General features: G+C 40.9%; 1 protein-coding gene across 3 annotated transcripts in view; it reads right to left on the bottom strand.

The window, feature by feature from the left end:
- Positions 1-7,732: 7,732 nt before the first annotated feature.
- The window catches only part of fbln1 (fibulin 1), a 27,938-nt gene continuing 12,000 nt past the window's right edge, over positions 7,733-23,670 (bottom strand). Inside the window, exons 15-18 of one of the 3 annotated variants that reach the window (XM_017032738.1) lie at positions 19,253-19,398; positions 17,671-17,811; positions 8,417-8,572; positions 7,733-8,312 (exon numbers count right to left, since the gene is read on the bottom strand). In XM_017032738.1, the coding sequence (XP_016888227.1) occupies positions 8,433-8,572; positions 17,671-17,811; positions 19,253-19,398 (427 nt within the window). In that variant the 3' untranslated portion in view covers positions 7,733-8,312; positions 8,417-8,432. Of the gene's footprint in view, positions 8,573-17,670; positions 17,812-19,252; positions 19,399-22,718; positions 23,653-23,670 lie in introns of those variants that run through there. The other 2 variants (XM_008312221.2, XM_008312222.3) reach the window with 2 other exon arrangements.

Below are 23,670 nucleotides of genomic sequence, written 5' to 3'. Positions count from 1 at the left end.
TGGGATCTAACACACACACATGATTCAAAGTAAAATAATCAGTGCAAGAAGTTCAGAGTTGCTTCCCCTGTATTTGAGAGTTTCCTACAGTGGGCCGGCGTCCTACTGTGTGGTCTTCAACCCTATTTAGACCTAGCCGGTGACCAATGTACAATTAGGTACGCCATGTTTCACAGCAGCAGGAGAAAGTGGAGTTCCTGTCAATGAAGCGGACCTTTCTAATGTTTACTGTTCACACAATCTCCTGACCAGCGTTCCTATCCTGGCCTCCAGCAACACTGAGAAATACAATTATAGAAGCTCAGGATATTGAGTAACGGAAAGGATATTCAAAGTAGGGAGTGAAATCACGCAATATTTTTTTTTCTTTTTTGTGAAATAAAATAGATAAGATTATAAGCTTTCCAAACTGGAACAATCTAGAATGATCCAATCTGGACTGCAGGCACTCCATGTCTAGAAAGCTTTGCTTTTGTAATATGTTTTACAGAGATTTTACACAAATGATAATGAAGAACTCGGAAAATGAAAACAACAAAGCATCACTCTGGCCGTGATATGGTGTAAATTGTTCTTTCCCTGTCGCTAGTTTCAATTGTTGATTCACCTCCAAAATATCTGCCTTCAACTCTTTTAAAAAAAAAAAAAGAAAGAATTTTCAAACGACCACAAACTTTGGCAAAAATGTTTTTATTTCAGATTCATCTTATTTTTAACCTTTTTTTTCCTGATGTCTGTATGTTGGAGTGTGTCCAAGCCGTCGTCTCACAGGAAGAGTCAAGTGTTGGTATTCATGATGGAGATATCATCGTGCATACGTGATATCTCCAGATAATCCTTCACTGTAAGAAAATATAGTGAGAGTGGGTTTGAGGTCGTCTGGGTAACAGTGCATGTGTACATACTGGAGTGAATGACTGTTTGTCTAGGATGTGGTCCACCTTTTTACCATAGGTTTGCTCCTGCTTTTTTTTTATGGCCTGTACCGGGATGATTCAGTTTAGGATACAGAATAAATTTTTTTTATGATCCTAAAATATTCTCATTGTTTTTCAACCTATTATCTCCAAAACTCTGTGTTGGATTTGTTCTCATCGCGCAACATGTGGACTATTTCCTACTACCTACAGTACTTTTGGTCTGTGCTGATGCAAAGGGTGACTGGTGGTTGATGTCAATTCCGTCCTCTTCACACACTAGGTGCTTTGGTGAGTGGGCACTGGCCAGACCATGCTCTGGCCAAAGGCCTGTGTGTGGTCCGTTGAGCTCCCACGACCGTACAGTGTTGTCCAAAAGAAGACCAAAGCCAAATCCACAATGTACGCTCAAACGTAATAACATTTCCTTGAATTGTGGAAATCATACTTTGAGGAATATACAAAAGGACATCTACCCACATGGAATTTATTGTAAATATTTTCACTGGTTTGTACATCTGTCAGTGTCCCTGTCAAAAATGTTGCTATAGCTGTTGTAAAGAAATTTATAATGCCACCCATATACAAAAATCTAAATCATTTATTGCTTTTTGCAACCGAGGCCTACTCCACCAAAATGGAGATTTTTATGATTATTTAGTCAGTAACTGCAATAATATTACAGAACAATAGGCAGACCATAATGACGACATTTTCTTGGATCAAATACTTTGTCCCCGTCGTCATGTCTCAGAGGAGATTGTAAATGCTGCTTCTTCATCTTGTGCGTTCCCCAGCACAGTGGGTCTGCTCTTAATTGTGGTGAGAAGAGCATCGGCAAGACTCATTCTATTCTTCACTTCATCCCACAGACATACAAGAAAACAGCTACAGTAGTTTCTGCGAGCTACATTTTCCAGGGGGGAACGGCCACAAGACTAAAAGAGCAAGCGCAATGTCATCAGCCAGGAATCCAAGAAATACCAAAAAGTCTGAGTTTTATTTCAAAAATCATCCGTGAGCACAAACAAATGTGGAACACAAACATGCCCTTTAATCGAGAAGGCAGATGGTCTTTTAGCAGGCGGCACAACAGTGAGCGCAGACTGTGGAAAACACGGCATCTGTGGTGACCACGACCCCTCCATTTCTGTCGCTCTGACTCGGAGACAGGGTCTGGTCTTGGAAGCCACAGAACTCAAAAAGAAATCAGCATTGTTGCCTCAGTGAGACATACTGACAGACCAATTCACGGGAACAAGTTGACTTTCTGGAGGACGGTTGTTTATCCGCCTCTCTGTTGTTGTAATTTGTCATCTGTTGTTCCTTTACTCGCATCGGAATCTAAGCGTTCACCACTCAAACCTGAAAACCCAATACAAAGAGATAACATGAAACGTGCAAAACTAATTTCTTTGTAGGCACTGTAATTTGAGCAATTTTGTCGGGTAAAACATTGTCAGTGATTCGAAAGACATGTATGAGAATGTTTGATGTTGGCTGGGGTTGTACCAAAGAATCTTGAGGAAATAAATCTCCCCTAAAAATGCTCTCCCTCCCAGAATGGTCATAGTAACTGGATCCTGTGTTTAATAGCAGGCTGTAGCAGGGGACTGACTGAGTGGTTTCCATTCTGTTGGGCTGTAACCGATTGTCCCAGTGACCACAACAAAGGATTTAAAAAAGGGAAGGAGGGTGAGGGGATAGAGAATATTCCCCGGCTCAGTATGGACTCCAAGATCAATGAGTCAGTGGCTTCCAGAATCTCCCCTGGTGTAACTGCATTTTAACTCTAACGTTATCTTCAGCATCTGCTGCGTCTTCACCACAAATCATCACATACTCAGGATATGTTGTTTAACAACCAGTCTGGCTTCTCTGAACTCTGTTCTGAAACGTCAGAATCTAAAAGGCTTGATCTGTGTAATTCGTTCAGACATTAGAGGAAACAGAACGGAATTACATTAGTCCGACGACAATGTGGGCCACATGTCCGGCAGGTAGGTATTTTGTACTTGTTGTGTCTTCCATGTGTGCTTTTTGCAAGGGTGACTGCTAAGTCAACACACGGGGTCAGCGTTGCTGTGATGAAGTGACGTTTCCTTCACAAACCTGCACTTGAGGAGTCCACACTGCCGAGGCTAACCATTAACCAAACCTACTTTAAGTGTTTGACCGAGTGCAGTAACAAAGAACATTTTGATGTATTTCCACAGGCCTCTGAAGTCACAAAGGCAGAAAACACCCTGTTGGACAACAACATAAGAATTATTCACACGGACAAGCATTATATCAGTGTTTCAGAGTCATGTCACCAATGACCCCTGCCTTCGATGCAGTCCATGAAAACTCAAATTAAAAAGGAAATGGCTAAAGATACACAAGCAAATGTTTTGCAACTTTCATCATTTCTTTTTTTTTTTTTTTTCACAATTTAAGTCTCTTTCCCCAGGATGCCACTAAACAATTTAATGATTAATTCCCTGGATCTCTGTTCTCAAAATTTTAGGGTATGCAGAGACAGTGGTTTAGGAACAATGACATACAGATGTGCACTGGGAAATCAAACCCATAAACAGAAATACTATCTAATAGATGTTTTGGCTTTTTTCTTCTTCTTGTTCTTCTTCTGCTTGGGCCCAGCCTTGAATAATTACAATTTTACTTTTTGTTATCCTAAATATTTTTTAACTATATTAGAACTGAGTTATACTCAATACGCTGATGGTGTTTTTATACAGTATTTGCAACTTATTCTAAGTTTTGTGTCAGTCGGCTCCCAGCTATTGCAAGAAAAGTAAATATTTTTCCTTTCTGTTTGTGGATGTATCAATGACCCCATGGACCTGTAATTCTAAGTCCAAAAATATATTATTATTATTACCATCCTGTGTCCTTGGTTGTTTGAAAGGTGCTATTATCATAACTAATGATAATAATAACACACAAAGCCTTTGAATGTGCAGTGTGTCATCATAATATGAACATTTAAATATCCAGTTTTGTCATTCTTGTACTTTGCGAATGTAAACAATTTCACACATTTTCATACCTGTTTATCAATGATTGAATAACTTTGCCATCCGTTCAATATTGTGAGCCATCGTGACTGAACTGTGTACTGCTGTGTGCTGTTCGGTGTTGTCTGAATGACTCTATTTCAGTAAAAATAATAATGATTATAAACTTTGAATATGGGTGTATGGGAGTATTTAGAAAAATATAATTTTAAAATATATACAATTTAAATGCATTTTCAAAATGGTGGAATTAAAACAACACACACATTACTTACTGATTCAATCCATAAATAACATGTCAAACACAATGGCTTTTCATGCTCAAAGGACAACGCTTTTTTTTTTACAATGCTCCAACAGACAATTGAAGTGGACCAAATGAAAAAATAAATAAATAAAGTTTATGTTAAACTTAAGCCAATTCAGCCTGTAAAAGACAAAGCGTTTTACATTCTTGGGTCATGAGACATTTCTGGTAGCCCTCACAGTACGCTGATGTGATGCTTATGTGGTTTGATTTCTTTCCCCTCCCTCACTATGTTATGCATCTGCTTAAGCCCTATGGACGTCACAGCGTGTACTGTGCAGTTATTTAACAACAAAAGCACTGCATGCTTTGAGTTTTTCACAAGTACACTCCCGGTACAGTACAGTACATGCAGTTTATTAAACCACAGTGTTCTCTGGAGAAGTTTGAGTTCAGGAACATGTTTAAATGTTTGCGTTATAAAAGGACACAGTTGTCAGCGAGGAGTTTTTGTTCAGGTCAGTGTGAAGCCATCGTAGCCCGCCTCTGCGTTCAAACATGAAGAAATGTAATTTTGATAATGGCACTGTATAGTAGGAGTCCAGAATTCCAAATACTACTACTTTATTATATTTAATATCATCGTTGTTAAGATATTATGTGTTAAAACTACATATTTTCTTCTCTGCGGATTTGACTGTTGTTTTCTGTGTAATCCGACACCGTTACTAGCATCTTATAGTAGTCTTGTTGAATAATCCAGTCCCAGTGGAATGTATTACAAATGATAGGCATGGGTTTTTTGAGATTGTATTGCACGTATGGCCTTCTGTATAGCAGGACAGATTCATGAGTGTTTCTTCCATTTTAATCTAAAATGGCAAGACTTGCTGAAGGAGAACTACGGCGTGAGTGCTGCTTGTGTTGTATATGTCTGCCATCTGTTGGACACCTAGGAAACATCACTCTGTAAATCCCCTCAGAACCAATGGGACACATGTTACACATGGTGAAAAAGCTAATGGTTACTGAGTGTGTATCTTATTTTAAATCTCATAATTTAAGCTGTGTATTGATTCGGTTAATGTTAATATTGAATGTGCTGCAACAAAGGAAAAATCCCAGAAAGAAAAATATGAAATTATAGCAAATTGGTAAACCTATTTAAAATGTTGTGTTTACAGTAATAGGATTCAGTGGTTTGTAAAATAGGGGGAAAAATCAAATACCCCCAAATGTATTAAAAGAACTCATATCCTATAACATGTGTTGTGGTGAGAGTGAGGGTACGGTGCCAGGAAAGAAGGAGTGGGTGAGTGCAGGAGTCGGCCGAGCACGTGCCTCCTGAGGTCCTCTGGTCTCTGTCTGGGATTAGCCTGCCTCAATAACCCCTGGCCAGACTCCCATCAGCCCCGTACACTGTATACTCCGGGCCAGACACCGCCATGACCACTTGTATTGAGAGGCCTGACCAATATTGTGCCACAGTAAAGTACACAAACAAACAGTGCAGACACACACAGGTCTGATCCTCTGCCATTACGTCGACTCATCGAGCCCACTCGGCTTAGTCATAGCAAATAGACTTCTTCCTGCACAAGTAGCTCCCTTTTGGCTTTGAATGGAGAATCTGGCAAAAGATATTTGCTCATTTGTCCCCACACATGTATGTGGTTTGGTAACACAGAGAAAGACTGCTGCACCAGCCGTTCTTCAAGTCAAGATCTAGAGCCAGCCGGGCCATTTTAGGGTAATGTCCTCCCACACAGTCTGGATATATGGCTTCATGTCGCTCTTATTTCAGCTGTTTATGTCCTGCTCTGTGGATGTTGTTATGCACTACTGTAGACTGACCCTACAAGTAAGGGAACGTCTTGAGACACACTTCTTTTTACATACGTCTTACAAAAAATGTTCATATCCACTGTAATAACTACAGCTTTTACATTTATAACTAAATGTAACAACTGTAAATAGTTGTTTTTGTTTGCAAAACTTTAAAAGAAACAAACTGTAACTTCTATCTCACTCTTTACTATAGTATCTACACAGTTTTTAACATAAAATTGTTTGAGGCCTGGATGGTCAACCGCATTAATTAACGGTTTCACCCTTGACATTTACCCTAGAGTTTCCTAAAATGATTCCTTTACCCAGTCATTATACCCACACCTGGTACAGGTGACGCAGACAAGCTGCCAGAATGTCACACACATGATTTTACCTTCACTTTGTGAATAGATTTAAAAATAATTGTTTTGTTCTTTTTCGTTATATAGCAATACAAGTGAATTGAACTAAAGATTGCTAACTGCTAAATGCTAACTCTATTTGTGCTGTAAGTGTTTTCTGAAATACTCTCATTGTAATACTAAATAATTGAAATCTCCTTCCTTTATGCTCATAAAATTTGATGTTACCATGCCAGTATGTAAAGATTGTATTATGTTTACTACATAATCTATATTTATAAATATATAATACCTTTACAGTCTTAGACTCTAACATGTTTATTTGTGTTATTTGTTTAACCAACTTTAATAGTTTAATAATACTTTGTTTGTTTTTTACCACGAGAAAAACAAAAATGAAACTTTTCCCCCACAGTTTTCTCAAACACACACACACACGCACACACACACCACATTCCGTATCCGTTCTTTACATGTTGACCACAGAGCTGACCTGCTGCCCTCTATTTCCTTTGATGAGGATGTGCCTCCCTCCACTAGAGCCTTAAAACCCATTAGGTTCAGTGAGTTGAGAAGCTTGCCACACTCATCTCCTCCTTCATTGTCTTTGAAGCGCGTGGAAGCTCAGGCTGGGTCTGGCCACAGTGATGATTACAGTCTTCATCCTGGACCACCGCTGACGTGTGTTCAGCTCACTCTCCTACTGTCTGATGTTTCCCCATGTTTGATGAAGTCGTTCTGGTTCACTGACAGTGAGCCACCGTGCTGCACACACTCCCACATGTGCACGGCGGCACACCACTCCATGGTGATGATACACTGGAGCGATTTAACACCAATGCTCCTGTACTACTTAAATATGTAAAAGTAACATGTACCTGCTCTGGGACTAGTGTCATCATGTAGCACACACGGGCTCCATGTGTGCTACAGCTCGTTTGATGTAGTTATAAAGCATTTTTTCAATTAAAATAGTCTAATAATCGATTACATTTTCAATTATGTTGTTAATAGATTATCATCTATTTCCACCTGCTAAAACAACACCATATTTGAAATATACCCATGTCTTATAATTGGTCGTGTGTGTTTCTCTATATTTGGTGTAGAAACACAAAAAGATGGCACAGAAACAGATTAGAGTTTAGAGTCAGGATAAAAATTAGGGTCAGAGCAGTTAAGGCGAGGATTCAGATTGGTCATACATTTGTGTGAGTTAAAAAAAATGAAATAATTGAAAGGGTTCCATCTCAGAGAAGCAATGGATCAGCGATCTGGAACTATTTAAGATGTTGGTTATCTGTACTGTATGGATGACACGGTACAGGGTAGTAGTAAAGAAAATAGTCATGAAAATTGAAATACATACTTTATTAAATTGAAAACACACTTTCTTCAATACACAGAGTAGGAAATGGAAAGTAAATATTTCATAAAACAAACACCAGCTAAAGGTCATCATCATATTCTTTAATAGTCTCTGTAGATACATGCAAAAAAAGGTTCTAAATTCTTTTCGTTTTTACAAAAGACTGTATACAAGAAATGGACAGAGCTGATCTCTGGTTCCACATTCTGTAGAGCTAACACAGACGAGAGTGCAGGTAGAAGCATATGCGCTACTTCTCACTTTGTTAACAATCAGATTAGAGAAATTAAAGAATAATACACATGGTAATGGACATTGAGTTTGTTGGACCAACTCTGCTGCCGAACAGCCTAAGACATTAAGACCCACCAGGTAATGCATGTTATTTATCAAGAAAGAAGTTGCTTCATTTTTTCAAAGATGAGCTTCTTTCGTCAGCCGACGTTTTTGCACAACCTTCATTACTTATATACATTTAAAGCATTTGAAAATGCGCTTCAGAGAGCTTGTCATTAGAGCGACGCTTTCATCACATCACATTTCCAAAGCGTATGTTCATCCCAGAAACTGCAAAAAAACAAATCCAACAATACATTAAAAACCTCGATAAGTCTGTGCAGAGATAACAAAACCAATACTTTCAGTGTTGCTCGATGAACATGTGCGGTTACGTTCTTTAGCCACGTCTTAGAACCAGAACTCTGCGATAAACACGTGGACGTTGATTACGTTCTGGCTTGGCCCACCGTGGTGTGTCAGATTTTGCATGGAAAGCTTCAGTATTGTGGTCAACGGACCAGTCAGAGGCTTTATCTGGCGAACGACACCTGCGTGAGACAAGGGAAGATTACAGCAGCATTAAATGTATGTGTTAGTCTGTGTCAGCGCTGTGACATGTCAAGCTAACAAGTCACAATAAGCTGTTTTCACATCTATACTGTTGATCACACTGAAATTATGTGCAATCAAATTTATTAACTCGGTCTTCCTTATTCGGACTTGGTTCTAAATAGTTTGACTCCTGTACCAACAGGGTCACCCAAAGTATTATTTTTCCACTTTGCTCAAGTTATATCAGCCCTGTAGATATTTTTGGTTTAGAAATTAAGCTTCTACCCAAATACAATTTAGGCCACTGGAATTCTTTTGTGGTTCTCGGCACATCGAAAAATTACTTTTGTCATTCGATGAATGACGCAAATCATCCTTTCAAACGTAATGTGGGGATCGCAGGCTGTCTGAACCAATCATTCTCTTTTGTTGTCCATCAGGTTTGACAGTTCTGTCAAATTTATACATGGTTCAGTTTTATTCAACACAGCTGTCTACACTTATTCAGTAGCGAAAATGGCACCAGCGAATACCAACTCTTACACGAACAATGTCTTTTGGCAAAAGAGAACTCAATTTTCCTTCTGGGCTGTGATTTTTGTCTTTAAATTTAAAGATGTTTGTGTAGCCTTTCGCTTGGCAAAATCACACAGGAGAACAGTGTCTGTCATCAGGTGGACCAAAGAATCCACTGATTTCAATAGGTATTCAATGAGGTGTCATGCCGATGTGCCTCACAAAGTTCATATAAATGTCATGCAGCTACAGTTTGTTTGTGTTTCTCTGCAGAAAGATTTCATAGAGACAGCTCATGCCCTGGTATAATGTAAAACCACAGTGTACTGGGTGAGAGCAGGGCTTCTCAACTACCGTGCCACGGACCAATTGCGGGCCATGGATATTTTGGTTCCAGACAGCACAGAAAGAATAAAAAGTTTTATTTACATTATATTTGTAATAATTAAAATATTTATGGAGCACTTCATTGTGTTTTCTTATGCATGCGAACTCTTACACACACACACTGCGCTGCCACAATGTGTGGAAAATTTGTCTTGCATAATATTGGTCTATGGTGCAAAAAGCAGTTCAGCCCACTGAGTATCAGAGTATTCCTATTGGCTGGAGTAAGTTCAAGGATTAGGATTTGGATTTGATCAATTTCAGGCTAAGGGGCTTGAGCAGAGCTATCCCTGTGGGGACATTTTAGAAAAGTACTATTGTTTTGCAAAGGGTCTTTTGAGGTCCAATGTTTAGTATGGAGTTAAGATCGCAATTAGGGTAAGATTAAAGTCAGGGTAAGGATTAAGACTAGTCATAAATGTGTAATGAGATAAAGAAAGATGGTGTGGACACCATTCTTACTCTTGTATCATGCGAGAGGCAAGCCTGAGATATTTGGGAAGCCTTTCACCTTAGCATATCTCACCGCAGTGACTAGGGTATCATATGTACATCTGAATCCTGAAGTTCACTCATTTCTCTAAGTTTTTAGTCATTATCGAAAAGGTAGGAAACAAACAATTCAAAATCAAACAGAGAAAAATTCAAACATTACGAAATGCATATGGAATTCACTCGATGCTTTTTTTAGTGTTACAGTCTCCTACAGAGAGAGGGAGAAAAAAATCCCTGTGTTTATATAGGCTTTGAGTGAGCCTTTTCTCTGCTGAGGGCTGGTGACATTTCAGCTCTGCTGTGTTTGAACAGACTTCAGCAGACGCAGCCAGGCAGCACAATCATCCCGCTGCCCTCCCAACAAACCCTCTCACCATCGTCTTCGCTTAAAGCCCTCTCGTGTTTGTCTTGCTCATTACTGAGTCACTAAGGTTGTAATGGTGGTGGTGGTGACTCACGTTAATTTGACATGGATCAACATATATCACTGCCTCCATCAGGCTGAATAATGAGGCTTCTTGCTGCGATACTTGTGATAAAATAATAAAAACCCATCTGGTCATTGTTAACTTTGGGGAAAATAATGATACATTAACCACTACCCGCTGCATCCATTGGCAGATTCCCTCACCCACTCACTCTCCCACCTCTCGTTCTCCCCTCTTTCCCCCCCGAGAGGGCCTGGTGTTTGTGGCACCATCACTGTGGCCCACGAGGGTAAATGAGTCCCATGTGTTTGATGGAGAGAAGGAGTCACAGTCACGCAATACGGCCACGGAGGAATTCCTGCAAGAATCCATCTATAAGTCAGGGACGGGCAGAGCTATAGGAACTGCTGCCCCTCTCTTCAACTCACTCCCTCTTCTCTCTCTCCTTCTCTCTTTCTCTCCGTTGTGAGTCAAATCTGTGGGCACACAGCAAATTCCAGGAGATTGTGACGATAAGCATTTGGAGAAGTTGGGAATGGGCACGTTTCTACCAGACTCTCCCCTGTTGTGTTTTGTTGTTTTGGGATTGAGTTGCATAGTGACACTAGGAGAAAAAGAAGGAACGGGGATGCAATTGTTTACAAAGCAGCAGCAGCAACCCTTGTTGAAACCTTGCAACAAGATTAAAAAGCCCAAAAAGTCAAAAAAAAGTCACACAAGTAACACTGGCGCAAGATCTGGGACGTGTGTGAGCAGATATTTAAGTAAATTCAATTTTGAAATCCCACAGAGCTTCTGTGACCCATATTTCTCTGGGTTACATGTTATAGTTTGGTAAAGTGCCTCAATAGTTGAGACACAGCGATGGAGGTTGTACTGTTCAGAAAGTCTGTCTTGATGCTCTGTGATGTTGGAGGCCTCCAAAACAAATCTGTGGGTCCTGTAACTCAGGAGGTCCACAGCCACTGGGCTGGATCATGGTGCGTTATTTAATACAAAAATAACCTTTTTACATGTATTTTATTGGTTATCTATCTTTAGAGCAACAGTTATTATGATCGCGCCTCTGAATCTGCAGACCTGCTGCACCAACTACAAACACCAAAGATTTTCATTTTTATTATCTGGATTAGAACTTGCGAGATAAACTAAAGGGTTTATCTTATGTCTCCCACAGCCCTGAGGACAAACAAAGCAGTTATTATGTTATAATACTGAGAGCTGGGAGTATTTGCTTAAACAGGTTGATACTAAAATCAGTGTCTGTGACCTCTTTGAAACCCCTTGTGAAATTCTAGTGTAATGACTCTTTGTTTCCGTAGGCTTCCCATCACTGGCATCGTCAGTGAGGGGAAAGCATCGACTAACAGCTGGGCCTCAACATGCTCGCCCTGAACCTGGGAAAGGTTCACCTGGTGAAACAACAACCGCGTCTTTAATCTGTTTAAGCTGTAAAGCCAGCAGCCACGTAACAGGTTGACATTGATTGGTTACCGTACTAAAATTAATATCACATTCTACAGCTGAGTGTCCGCTGACCAACTAGAAAAGACGAATCATCTGAAGCCTCCAGAGGCCAAGCGGGAGCTGTAGTACTGTAAAGGATTTGTGGTGTTTTTAAATCCACTGTAATTGAGGTATGTTGCAGGGTGACAAAGGTGAGTTCCGCTGACCTAAAGAGCCACCACCAGGACCAGCAGCTGTGCAGCATGCCCACTCTCAACCATTCTCCCACACCATAAAGTAGACCCTTCCCTTGAATATAACCATAAATTAAAGCACACTGGTAGCAGAGACACTGCCACAAAACAAAGTCAAGCAATCGCCAAAAGGCATTTGTCATCCTTCGTGGCCACAAAGGCTGCAATATTGAAGGGTTACATGTAAACAGTACAATTTCTGGGTTTTTTGGTTTCTACAACTCAGCGAGGAAGTGTATGACAGAATCCAAAATGAACGGGTTTAACACCAGAGACAAATGAAAAGTATGCACTGGCCTCACCACAGTATTGTATAATGACACGCTGGTTGTGGCGCTATGCATGCTCACTGCAGTGAAACCACTGGAGAGCATCCAGGTGGTGTACAAAATTCCAACATGCAAAGAGCACACTAAAGGGCATTCCACATTAGCATTGTGACTGTGACAGTGATGTGTTTTGTATCTGATTGTATCGCTGATATACAACAGAGAACCGTTGAAATAAACAACAGCCCAGCAGAGGGTTGTTTATTCACTTCCATTCAACTTTTTTTCCTTCAGGGGATAGAAGACAAAATAGGCTTTTGCTTCGCAGTAAATCAAAACAACTGGTTTGAGTTTTGATAACCCATCGGCCATGTTGAAATATCATCTGTTTGGACTCAAACTGGAGCTAACTGCAGTGCACAGGTCCCTGGGGGTGACAGATTTTAGCATTTAGGGTCAGGCCACTTGCCACTGCTACACGGTTGGCCAGTCAGGTCAGGCTGTGCAAACACACTACTGGCTGCTTTAAAGAGGAGTTGGCTCCCACTCTGAAAGGTCAGTCTATGTGGCTTGATATTTCAAGGTCAATTACCAGTGAGTCACAGTTAGAGATGTAAGAAGGCTCATGGGACATTGTTGGAAAAGTGACACTCACTGGGTAGTGACATCATTGAAAAGTAGCCATAAGGAATCAGTTGCTTCTTTTCTTGGACTTTCTGTTTTAGCAGTTGTGGGCCACAGCAGCTGAGATGACATAACATGTGCCATTATCTTTACCGCAACCTTTGCACTATATTACAAGTGACATTTTGAAGCTAGGAACCGTAACTGAGCAGCAGAAATAGAGCCGTCACTGTCAGGAGTGGGGGAAAAAAATAGAAGAAAATCCCTGTATTTGCACAGTTAACTGGTTTATAAAGTCTTGTTAATCCAAGTGTGGTATTTATACGATTATAATCAGTTTTAGCTTGACTGTGTGAAACAAATGAGGTTAGCATAGTATTATGAGATGTGATAGGTAAAAAAAATATGCATGTGATAAAACACAGAGCCAACTTATTGGTGTAATTGGAATCAATATACTAGATATGAACAGAGAAAAGCACTGGGTTTTTGGGTGGTAAAGATAAGGTTTAGGTTACCATATTGTTCAGCATACATGTTTAAGTCACATTTATTTAGTAGTTTGGCTCATCCTGCGACTTATATTCTGGAGCGACTTATATATCAAAATAACCCCATTTCATCTATGGCCACAAGAGGGCACTGTTTTATCTCTGACAACTGAACACCACAGCTGACCATGTGACGTGCCTTTTTTACACCACTCATCTCTCACTTCCGTACAACACAAATAAAAAGCAATCAAATAGAAAAAACTTCATTTCAATAGATTCTGATTTTGTAAATAAAGATTTTGAACCTGTTAGCCTGTTACATTTTTAAATTTTAAAATGACTTTTTGACCAGTATCGGTTGAATGTTGTTGTTTTTTTTTTTTTCCTCTCTCTTCTCGACACATTTTATGACCAGTGTGACTAATACCTCAGTGGGACATATGGTCTGGAAAATACAGTAATTGTCCTAATTATCAGCGGAACAGACTTGGAGTTCTTACAGGCTTGGCACGCTCCTGTGTGCACGCTGCCGTCATGTCATGATTCACCCAAGTGACAAATACTCGGTCTTGTGAAGCTGGTTGCCTATCTCCTCATTTTCTCAGCAGTGCAGCCACAAGCCTCTCTGGCTCTGAGGTCGTCCCGTCTCACACAGTAGGCCCACATTCCAACAGCCACTGTGGACGGTTCCTCTGACTACCTACATGGAGACAAACTGTTTACTTCCTCCTCCATTCATCTCTTTGTCTGTCCTCACTGACGACCAACTGCTTGCCAACTTCGGCACACAAGAAATCTCTTCTCTGTGCACGATATAAATGAGAAATATAGTCACCTGTGATACAAAAATGAATGGAATTTAGCTGCAGTGTCTCAACTGTTAAATGTCCCCGGAGAAGGGCCATAAATTATAATAAAAAAAATGGATTCTGTACAATCTGTCACCCTGCAGAAAGATTAATATACTGTAAAAATGACACCAAAACCCTACATATATATTTCCCGCAAGCGTGACCTAGACAGCAGTGATTAATTGTAGAAAAAATCTTCCATATGACAAATTGTTTCTCATGCAAGCATTTGGACAGATCCAGTGGATGACCGGTTGATTCCACAGCTGCCTACTTACTGTATTGTACATTCCAGGCACCCACACTAATATTGGTCATCCAGCTGGCCCAGCCACAGACAACTTTAATCAACTCTTTTCTTCATGTGGTGAACAGTAAGAAACTTTACTGGTGGTTTTTTAAAAACCTTTTTACTGCAGGAGAGGTCACTGTAACAACTGAGTAACGGTGACAGAGTTTACCCTCTGTGATGATGTCACTGGGTCCAGCGATGACAATGACACGCTGACCCTGCGATCCCCGAGTTTTTTTTAGTAGGAACATCAGTCCACCTGCTTTTCTTATTATTCACTCATAGATTTATTTATTAATGCTGATGGCTCCCAGAGATTCCCGCCTCTACAGTTCACCGTTACTTCCAAGCACATCAATCATTGTCGTTTTGTTTTAAATGCAATATATAAATATCACCAAAGTGGGTCTGCTGTCTGTCTACAGATCTGAATGGATTTTATGTGGTTTGCCACTGTGCTCCTGTGGTCATCAAGAGGACGTGTTGATGTTTGATTGTGTTCTATTTTCTTCTGGGAGCCGATGGTTGGTTGTGTTTGCACAGATGCGTAGAGCTGTCGAGGCTGGCATCCAAATGTGACAGTGCACGGAAAACCAGTGATGGATGACCAGGAGGCAGAAAAGAGTGGTGTGGCTCTCATTGGTTGTGTTGTCAGCCAATGTACATAAGTGCATATTTGTGTGTGTGTGTGTGTGTGTGTGTGTGTTTGCGTGCAGGCAGTCATTGTGTTTTTGTCTGTGCAGCCAAATGTTGTTGTTTTGTTTTTTTTTAAAGAGAGCAATATAATCTTTTGAGTTTGAGGAATTCTAACTACCAAGTGTGTCAAAAGCACCGACAGTTGGTAAAAACAATTGCAAACATTAGTTTAAGCTTCACACTCGTTAATTAGTGGAGCCTCGGTGTCTGCTGCTCTTTGCATCCCATGCATCTGCTGGAGTCACTGGAGATACTGGAAACTGAGCTCCCATTAGTGACACGTCAGCAGGCCTCCAACAATACAGTTGTTACGCAACAGGAGCATCTGCGAGCTTGAGCCCTGGCAGCACAAGCCACAAAATAAAACTAAGGGAAGACTTCGTAGCACGATGGACACCACCACACTTAACAGTGAGTGGTCAACGACCAGAGGCACCAGTGCACAGTGCCTTACTTTTGGTTATGTGATGGGCAACTGGTGCTAACATGCAAGAGCTGCATCCAATAAGCATCCAATGGGTTTGGGAGAGAAGTGGCTCCTCGCAAACAGTGCTTTCATGTGGTCGTCAGTTTAAGTGCTCTAATGCTCGGCGAGACACTGAGGCCTAGTGTGGGGAAATGGAACAATACATCCAACCACATGAAGCAGAGCGTCAGGATTACGTCTCCACATACTTTCTCTCTCTCTCTCTCTCTCTCTCTCTCTCTCTCTGTCTCCCTGTCTTGCTCTCTTTCTCTCTCTCTCTACATTTAATCACCACCTTATTTTGTCTCTCTTTCTCTGCAATTGTATTTTACTCGGATTCCTTGCGCACACACATACTTAGTTTAATGTGCACAGCTGTAAACAAGGAATTTCTCCTTAAACCTTCTTTACACAGTCACGCACATTCATTATGCATATTACTCACAATTACACCACTGACAAAGACAAACACTGATGAAAGGACTGAAGGAATGTGTACATTTGTTTGTATGTACAAGTTTGTATAAATACCTGCAGAAAGTTTGTTCACTCAAACCTTCAGTTGTTACACCTTTCAGTGTAGACATTTAGTGTCGTTACTGATCAATATGATTTTTTTTTTTTGTTACACCTCACTCTCAAACTGTTACTTATCACTTAGATCAATATTTTTCCTTTGAATGACAGAAAACTGTCTCACAAATTTAGCACAAAGGGGTGAGTTGCGACTTGTGACGACCAAGTCCTTGGTGGAGGCGTCATTAAAGAATCTGTTAATAATTGTGTGGGTTGGTCAAGTTTATCAAATTTCAGTCCTAGTCAGCAGGTCCTAGTGCATTACCATTTTGGGTTTTTTTTGTTGTTATTGTTGCTTTTCTGTAAAAACAGATGTGCAGACCAACAGCAGGTGTGAGACCGTGTTATTCTACTGCTACTACGCATGCATTGACACACACTCACCCACACCCAACCAAAACAAAATCACCTGGACAACCTTGTCATTCTCAGTCTCACAGCACCCTCATTCTCCTGAGGTCAATGTTCAGTTCATATCTCCCAGATGCGTGCAGCAGCACTGGATCTCCACCAGACTCAGGGATGGGACTGGCTTCTACCCAAACATGTGTTGTTGTTACACACCACTGGCGATGGTATCTGCTGCTCCTACTTTGGCTCTGTTTGCATGCTGGCGGTCACCAAACAGGTAGTTATGATGAAGTGCTTGTCAACTGCAATTACTCATGCGTATGTGTGAATATACATACACACGTATGGATTACTACATTTATTCCTGCACTTCCAGATCACTGTATCTGATTGTGGAAAGCAATGAATTGCCTAGCCTAGGCGTGGATAAGTGAATTAAATGGTACTTTGTTTGACCGCGAGACTGTGGAAACCCGCGCCAAATATTGAGTGAGACAAAAACATGCCTCCGTCTGTCTCAAAGAGCCACCAGGAGGACAATTCGCCTAAGACACGGGCAGCAGGAGCCCCCATACAGATGATGACAGCTACAAAGTGCCACCACACTGCTGAAAAAAAAGAAGGAACCATGTCTTATGTCCTTATATCAGGAGGTCCAGGAATTTTCTTTGGAGGGTTTTTTTTTTTTGTCTGTTTTTATGGCTTTTCTCAGTCTCCACATGTGAGTTTGATTTGAAAAAAAAAAACACATATATATATTTCAAAATGAGAAATGAGGTCAGAAAAACCACAAATTTTGTCAAAAAGAAATGCAATTTCCAGTCAGTGGCTGTCGGGTGGTACAAACTGGAAGTTAGAGCTTCCATTGTCGAATTGCCGTTTGCATTTGATGGATTCATTGAGACTTGACAAAACACAAAGTAACGAAGAAAAAAAGCACTGCACTTACCCACATAAAATCCGTTCTCCACCCGCTTGATGATGTCGAAGGCATCGTGCATGTTGCCTTCCAGAATGTCAAACTTGACATCATAACTGCCTAAGTGATAGGGTCCGTAAGCCGACACAGTGGTTTTCAGGAAAACAATCTCTGTTGGAAGATAACAATTAGACACAAAGAGCTTTTGGGAACCCAAGCCCTTATAATCACAGTGGGATTGCAATGTCAACCTGGTGCCAATTCTTTTTTTTTCCAAGAAAAAGACAATAAAACAAGAGACAGAAATGTCTGTGTTTATTATACACTAAGAGGGTCACACGAAGGTTGAGTTTTTTTTTAATGCTGCTGTTCAGCCGAAGGCCCTCCAGCCCTTTACACCCAACGTAGAGCTTATGAGAAATGACAAGATCATAACTCCCTGTGACAGTCAGCATGAGTGTGTCTGAAGCATGCTCCGCATGCAGTCCAATAGATACTTGTCAGCTGTCACTGTCTGCAAGTGATTACTGTGGTAACTCAAGCAGCATCCAAATGGCGTGGCTTTAAGTCTCCGCTGTGGGCCAGACTGCACAGAAAACTTTGTGGAATAGACAATTTGGGGGTTGGAGGTGCTTACGTGGATTCTTATGACAGCAGGAAATTGTTCTGATGGGAGTTTGAGACGAAGGAAGATTAAAATAAATATCCAAATGGAATGAGGGGCTCAGTGATCACGTCTTAATATTGTAAGGCACCATTTTTCAAATCTCCTTTGCCAACTGTGATATCTCTTACATACCTGTAGGGCACAGTGTATCCCTCTTGCTTAAAATAACGGTGGTAGCAGGTGAGAACAGCACTCCTTCAAAATTCCCATGTTTATTTCTGAGCTGAGACTGATGCTGATTGATGGTGTATGGATGTAGAGTCAGATTAAAAGATTTCCCCTGGTTCAAGTTCAGCTACAAAGCTACTGCTGTCAACAGTGAAAACGTTGGGGGAATTATTAATGATAAGTTTAAGTTGCTTAATTTTCAGTGACAACAAATGTACAAATATAATCCTCTTAGAAAATGTATTGGGTGATTAGATTTGTTTTGTGGTACGGTATAGTCATTTACAGTGATGCTGCCATCTGCCTTCATTTTCTCTTATCTGCTGTTTGTGCAAATGACTATAAAAGTAATATAAATGGAATCTAGACACATCTTATGTGTCTAGATTCAGTTCAACAAAAAAAAAACATTGGGTAAAAGTTGTGGTGTGTTTCTTTTTTTTTACTGTTGTGCTTTTATTTACGCCAGTACTGAGGTTGTATTTTTATTGCTTCGTTCACATGCTGCGTTTAATTGTCCTATTGTTTCTTTTTTATTTTGTTTAAGTCTGCAAATGCAATAGTTTGTAATTCTTGTAGACAGAGTAAGAATTTCATTCTACATGGAGACACTCTGCATATGTTAATTTAAGTTTCGTAGCTCCTCCGCAGGACTGTGAACGGAAGCGACAATACTATATCGCCATATATCACCGTATTCAACTCCTATTATACTTTTAATGAATAACCAATAATTAATAGACAGATTTTTTTATCCAAAATCCAGCTGGTACTAACCCTCAGGTTTTGTGAAATCTCTGTAGGTTGGCAGAGAGATGAAGGTGTGGGACACTGAGTGTGTGGGGTCCATGAGACAGGTGACATCACCAGCCTGACAGGCCTTGATACAGCGAACGGTGTCGGAGCGTTGAAGCCTGGCCACTCTGGGGAAGAAAACAGACATACACAAACACAAACATGGCTGTTGGCCTTACAGTGAAAATGTAACAGTGTAAGTCCTACACAGACCAGTTATTTGATCTCTAAAGCTCACAGTAATCAGGACTTCTTGGAAGCAACCAATTGCGTGATCACAGACTCGGTGGAACAATTACAGAAGTCACCGCACAAACAATTTCTGGTCAACATCAAAAACACATTAAAGTCTCTGTGATTTAGCAGAACAATATGTCAACAAATAATAGCCATATCTCTTGCCAAAACCAAAGTAAGTAACTTGTGGAGAGTCGAGCTGCCATTAATGTCCCTCTGAAGCAGCACTTCGAGCTGTGTGGGAATGAGTTACTGCACTAACAAAGAATGATCCACAACCTGCTCAGGAAAATATTTGGATTTGCTGAGCATCCCCAGCTTCACATCAGATAATCTCTTGAGCAGGATTTATGGGGCGAGGGAGTGTTCTAAAAGTCTCCTAAATTGTGAGCAACATGATGAGACAACTCCCCAGTCTCTCCCCGGGGCAGCTCTCATCCTGTTATTTAAGGCTTTGTTTATTTCACTGACTAATCAGTGACAGGTCGAAGCGAATGAAGGGGCTGCGCTGACTCCTTAAGCTAACGCCACCTGAAGTATCGCACTTCACTTCGCTACCTGTCTGCCGCGTAAGACTTTAAAGAGAGGTTTGTAAAGCACTAGTCTTCCCACAAATCGCGAGTTTCCCTTTGAAATGAGCAGGAGATATGGCTCATGAGAAGACTTTGGAATCAAAATAAAAGCCTTTACGCTGACATCTGAGATGTTGAAGGTTTCACTGTGAACATTTAGTACCGTTAACTGGCTAATAGAGTAAACTGTACATTGCATGTAGCTGTTTTAGTAGCTGTATAATGACCCTTTTCATATGTTATTTAGACAGAAGGGGTCGCTGTACAGAGGTCGCCATCTTGCAGCATCGGATGCTTAATATTAGGCAAATAGAAGTGGCCGTGTCCACAGAATGAGATGTACACTGCACTAAGGAAGAAAAGAGGAGAGTCAGAATTAGAGAAGAAGAATGGAAACATTCTCATCTTTTCTGGTTTCCTAGGGCTGCCGTACTTTCCTAATGCACTTAGACTAGGAGGGGCGAGCGGTGGAGTCGTGCTCGGTGTGTTTTACAGAGGAGTCAAATCATTATATTGAGTTATGAAAACAGCCAGTTTGCCATGTTTAAGTCCAGCTAATGTGCATGGCAGCAATATAGCAGCCACATTGTGAGTCATGGGCCGTGGATCTGTGGCACTCCTCAGGGGACCCATCGGCTGCAGCTCAAAGGCCAAGCCTGGCTTGGGTTGCAGGGCTTTTTTCATGGAGAGCAAGTAAAGAAGCCCCTGACAAAGAGTCAAGCCACCACTGGGTAGGGGCTTGTAATTAGCAATTAGCGGGTGGGTCCAAGTTTTGCTTTAGCCTGGGCCAAACCCACAAAATGTTCTCCTAGTTTATAATACCACAGCCTGAGCGGCAGAAAGACCCAAGCAGGACTCTAGAGGATGAGGTGAAAGCTCTGCTGAGGAAGAGAGTAGATTTACGAGAAGATAATGACTCAGGGTGAACTGCCCTCTTATGCACAGATGGGCACTTCAAAGCATAGGCAGCAAGTGGAGCTAATTAAAGCTCTGTGTTTCAATAATCTGATTTTTTTTTTAATAACTGGCCTTTGTGTGTTCATTTTCCTGTTTGTGTGTTCTGTTTGTGTCAGTGTGTACATGTGTGAGGTTGGAGGTGACATTTTTGACACTTAAAATGACTCTACTGAATGAGAGAGGATTTTAGGGTTCAATATTTAATTTGAAGTTTGGATCAAGGTCAGATTAGAGGTCAAATTGGGATTAGATGTACAGTTTATTGGTGATAATTCAGGTTATTTTAGGAGGTTAGGAAATGTATTTTTTCTACTTGTATGTACGAGTGTGTGTTTGTGCGTGTGTGCACACATGTGCATGTCTTCATCTCCCCAGGCCTCACGTGGCCCAGCCCAGGAGAAAAACCCCAATACTTTCAAACCAGAAAGAAAAACAGACATTTTGGATGAAAGTCCTCTGGTCAAGCGTAGGGCCTTTTATTTTTTTTGGTAATTATTATTTATAGTCAGCACATTGATAACGCCCCAACAAAAACACTGCAGGACATCATTCATTCTGCACGCGGTGATGTTGCCGTACCGCAAATTGTTCAGACCACCGGCCAGAGCCCAGAGCCCCATAAGTCAATGTCAGAGGGGAGGAAAAAAACCTCCTTTGCACCACTACGTTCTTATTTTAAGGATATCCCCACCAGGGACCAAGTGCATCCTTACTGGCCTGACAGCTCAGGACAGGAGGACTCAGGACTAGGACATCTGAATTTACAGTTATTACAAGCCACAGCCCTCGGGCAGCAGCCCCGCAGCATGTCAAACTATTTATATTCTCTCTCCCACCAGTGCACATTTCCCAATCCTTTCGCCACTGCAACTCATCCTGTGTCACATATTTAGTCTTCATTTGAATTATCTGTCTACCTAAGGCTTTACCCCCCAGTAAGGTATGTAATATGTACATTCTTGACCATGAACTGAAGATATGTGCACAGAATAACTGACAAAGCAATAACATATATTTTTGAAAGTTGTTAAAATGTCAAATTTGACTTAATATTGGGTCATTTTACTTTTCCATCACTTGAGGTGATGGAAAAGTTAAATACTACTCTAGTAATGTCTGTGAGTAATTAAAAATTACTTTTTGACAATTTAATGACAAAAAGTAACTGCAAGAGTAATCAACTCAGGATACGGACTTTTTGCTGGACCTGAAATGAAGAAATATTTAGTGTGCATGCTTTGGTTTCTTCCTCTGATGTAGTCAAAATAAAGTGAAACTTCGTACGACAGTAACCAGTGCTGTGGCCTAACATTCCAGGTAAACTAAACCCCAAAACGTCCTATTATCAACAACTGGTTTTGAGTGGAACATGTGTTAGTTCCATTTCAGCTTAAATAGAAAAGTCTTCATCCAAGACATAAACCATAAAATACTGCAAATGTCATTGTTTTGTCATGCAACCATCATCAAGTTACACCGAAGGGCCGACTCAGAGCATAACCACGTCAACGGTTTTCCTGACCTGGAATGCCACCTAGTGGCAATGTATGAGTGATACCTTCAGTATGGAGATGTTTGTGAGAAATGCTACCATCCTTAAATTCGCTTGATTTAAACTGTGTTTTTATATATATATATTTCATTATGATGTCTATTTATGAAGGTTGTATATGGACAAGTTGTTCCAGAATGGAGCGTTTATTCCATGCTCACATAAACCAACATGGCTGCATCAGAGAAGTCATCTAATGTCAAAACATTTTGTTAAATCAGCTACAGCAAAGATGTTTGAAAATAAAAAAAAAAACAAAGACCTCAGGAAGTCACTGCACAAGTTAAACGATCCGAGTTACAAGTGCTGACAGAAGGTTGTTAACGTAGCAGAGACATGCACGCAGTTTCTAGTGTCCGTGCCAGCCATGGGCTAGCTGTATACTTGTAGAAGTACAAACAACGTGCACAAAGGGTGTTTGTAAGAGACAAGACAGCAAAAAAGTTGTCAAATTTCAATGTGACTGTAATGGACAGTGCACAAGAGTTGTTCTGTCGTTGTATAGATCATTGTGTGAGAGAGATACTGAAGTTATATGGTTATATAATACCTTACTGATGAAAAGGATTCCTGTTTTAACACATTTTAAAGCATGTGCAGCATGTAACTTTGTAAATTTGGCGGCAATTTGGCATTTTGACAGTTAAGTTACTCTTTGAGTGAACTACAATAAGACTGCGGTCTATTCTAGAAGAGGGTTGTAGGGCACTTTGGGCTCCTCCTGGGTGACAAACACCAGCACTTTGGCCAGGTATATACTGGTCGTGCCGAAGCGGCGTAGCCTTAGCTCCAGAGAGAGATCAAAGTCCTGTGGCGTGTTGATGAGCTTCGCCACAGACATGACGCCTCCAGAGGGCAACTTCTCCGTCTTGAAGAAACCAGCCTCGTTGCCAGCAGTGATAACGATCTGGATGTCATCGCCGGGCACGGAGTGGGAGGGGCCCATACGGAAAATGTTGGTGAAGACAGGAATGTTGGTGGGGAAGGTGAGGTAGTAGTAGGTTATTCTCAGGGGCATGGCCAGGCACTCGACAGTGTCATTGCAAAGCAAGCGTTCACATCGACTGCAAAGAGAAAGGGTG

This window comes from Cynoglossus semilaevis, chromosome 6 (genome assembly GCF_000523025.1).
Source record: "Cynoglossus semilaevis isolate Cse_v1.0 chromosome 6, Cse_v1.0, whole genome shotgun sequence".
Lineage (NCBI taxonomy): Eukaryota > Metazoa > Chordata > Actinopteri > Pleuronectiformes > Cynoglossidae > Cynoglossus > Cynoglossus semilaevis.
The sequence above is the reverse complement of the archived record's forward strand: the minus strand, read 5'-3'. Positions and strand labels throughout refer to the sequence as shown.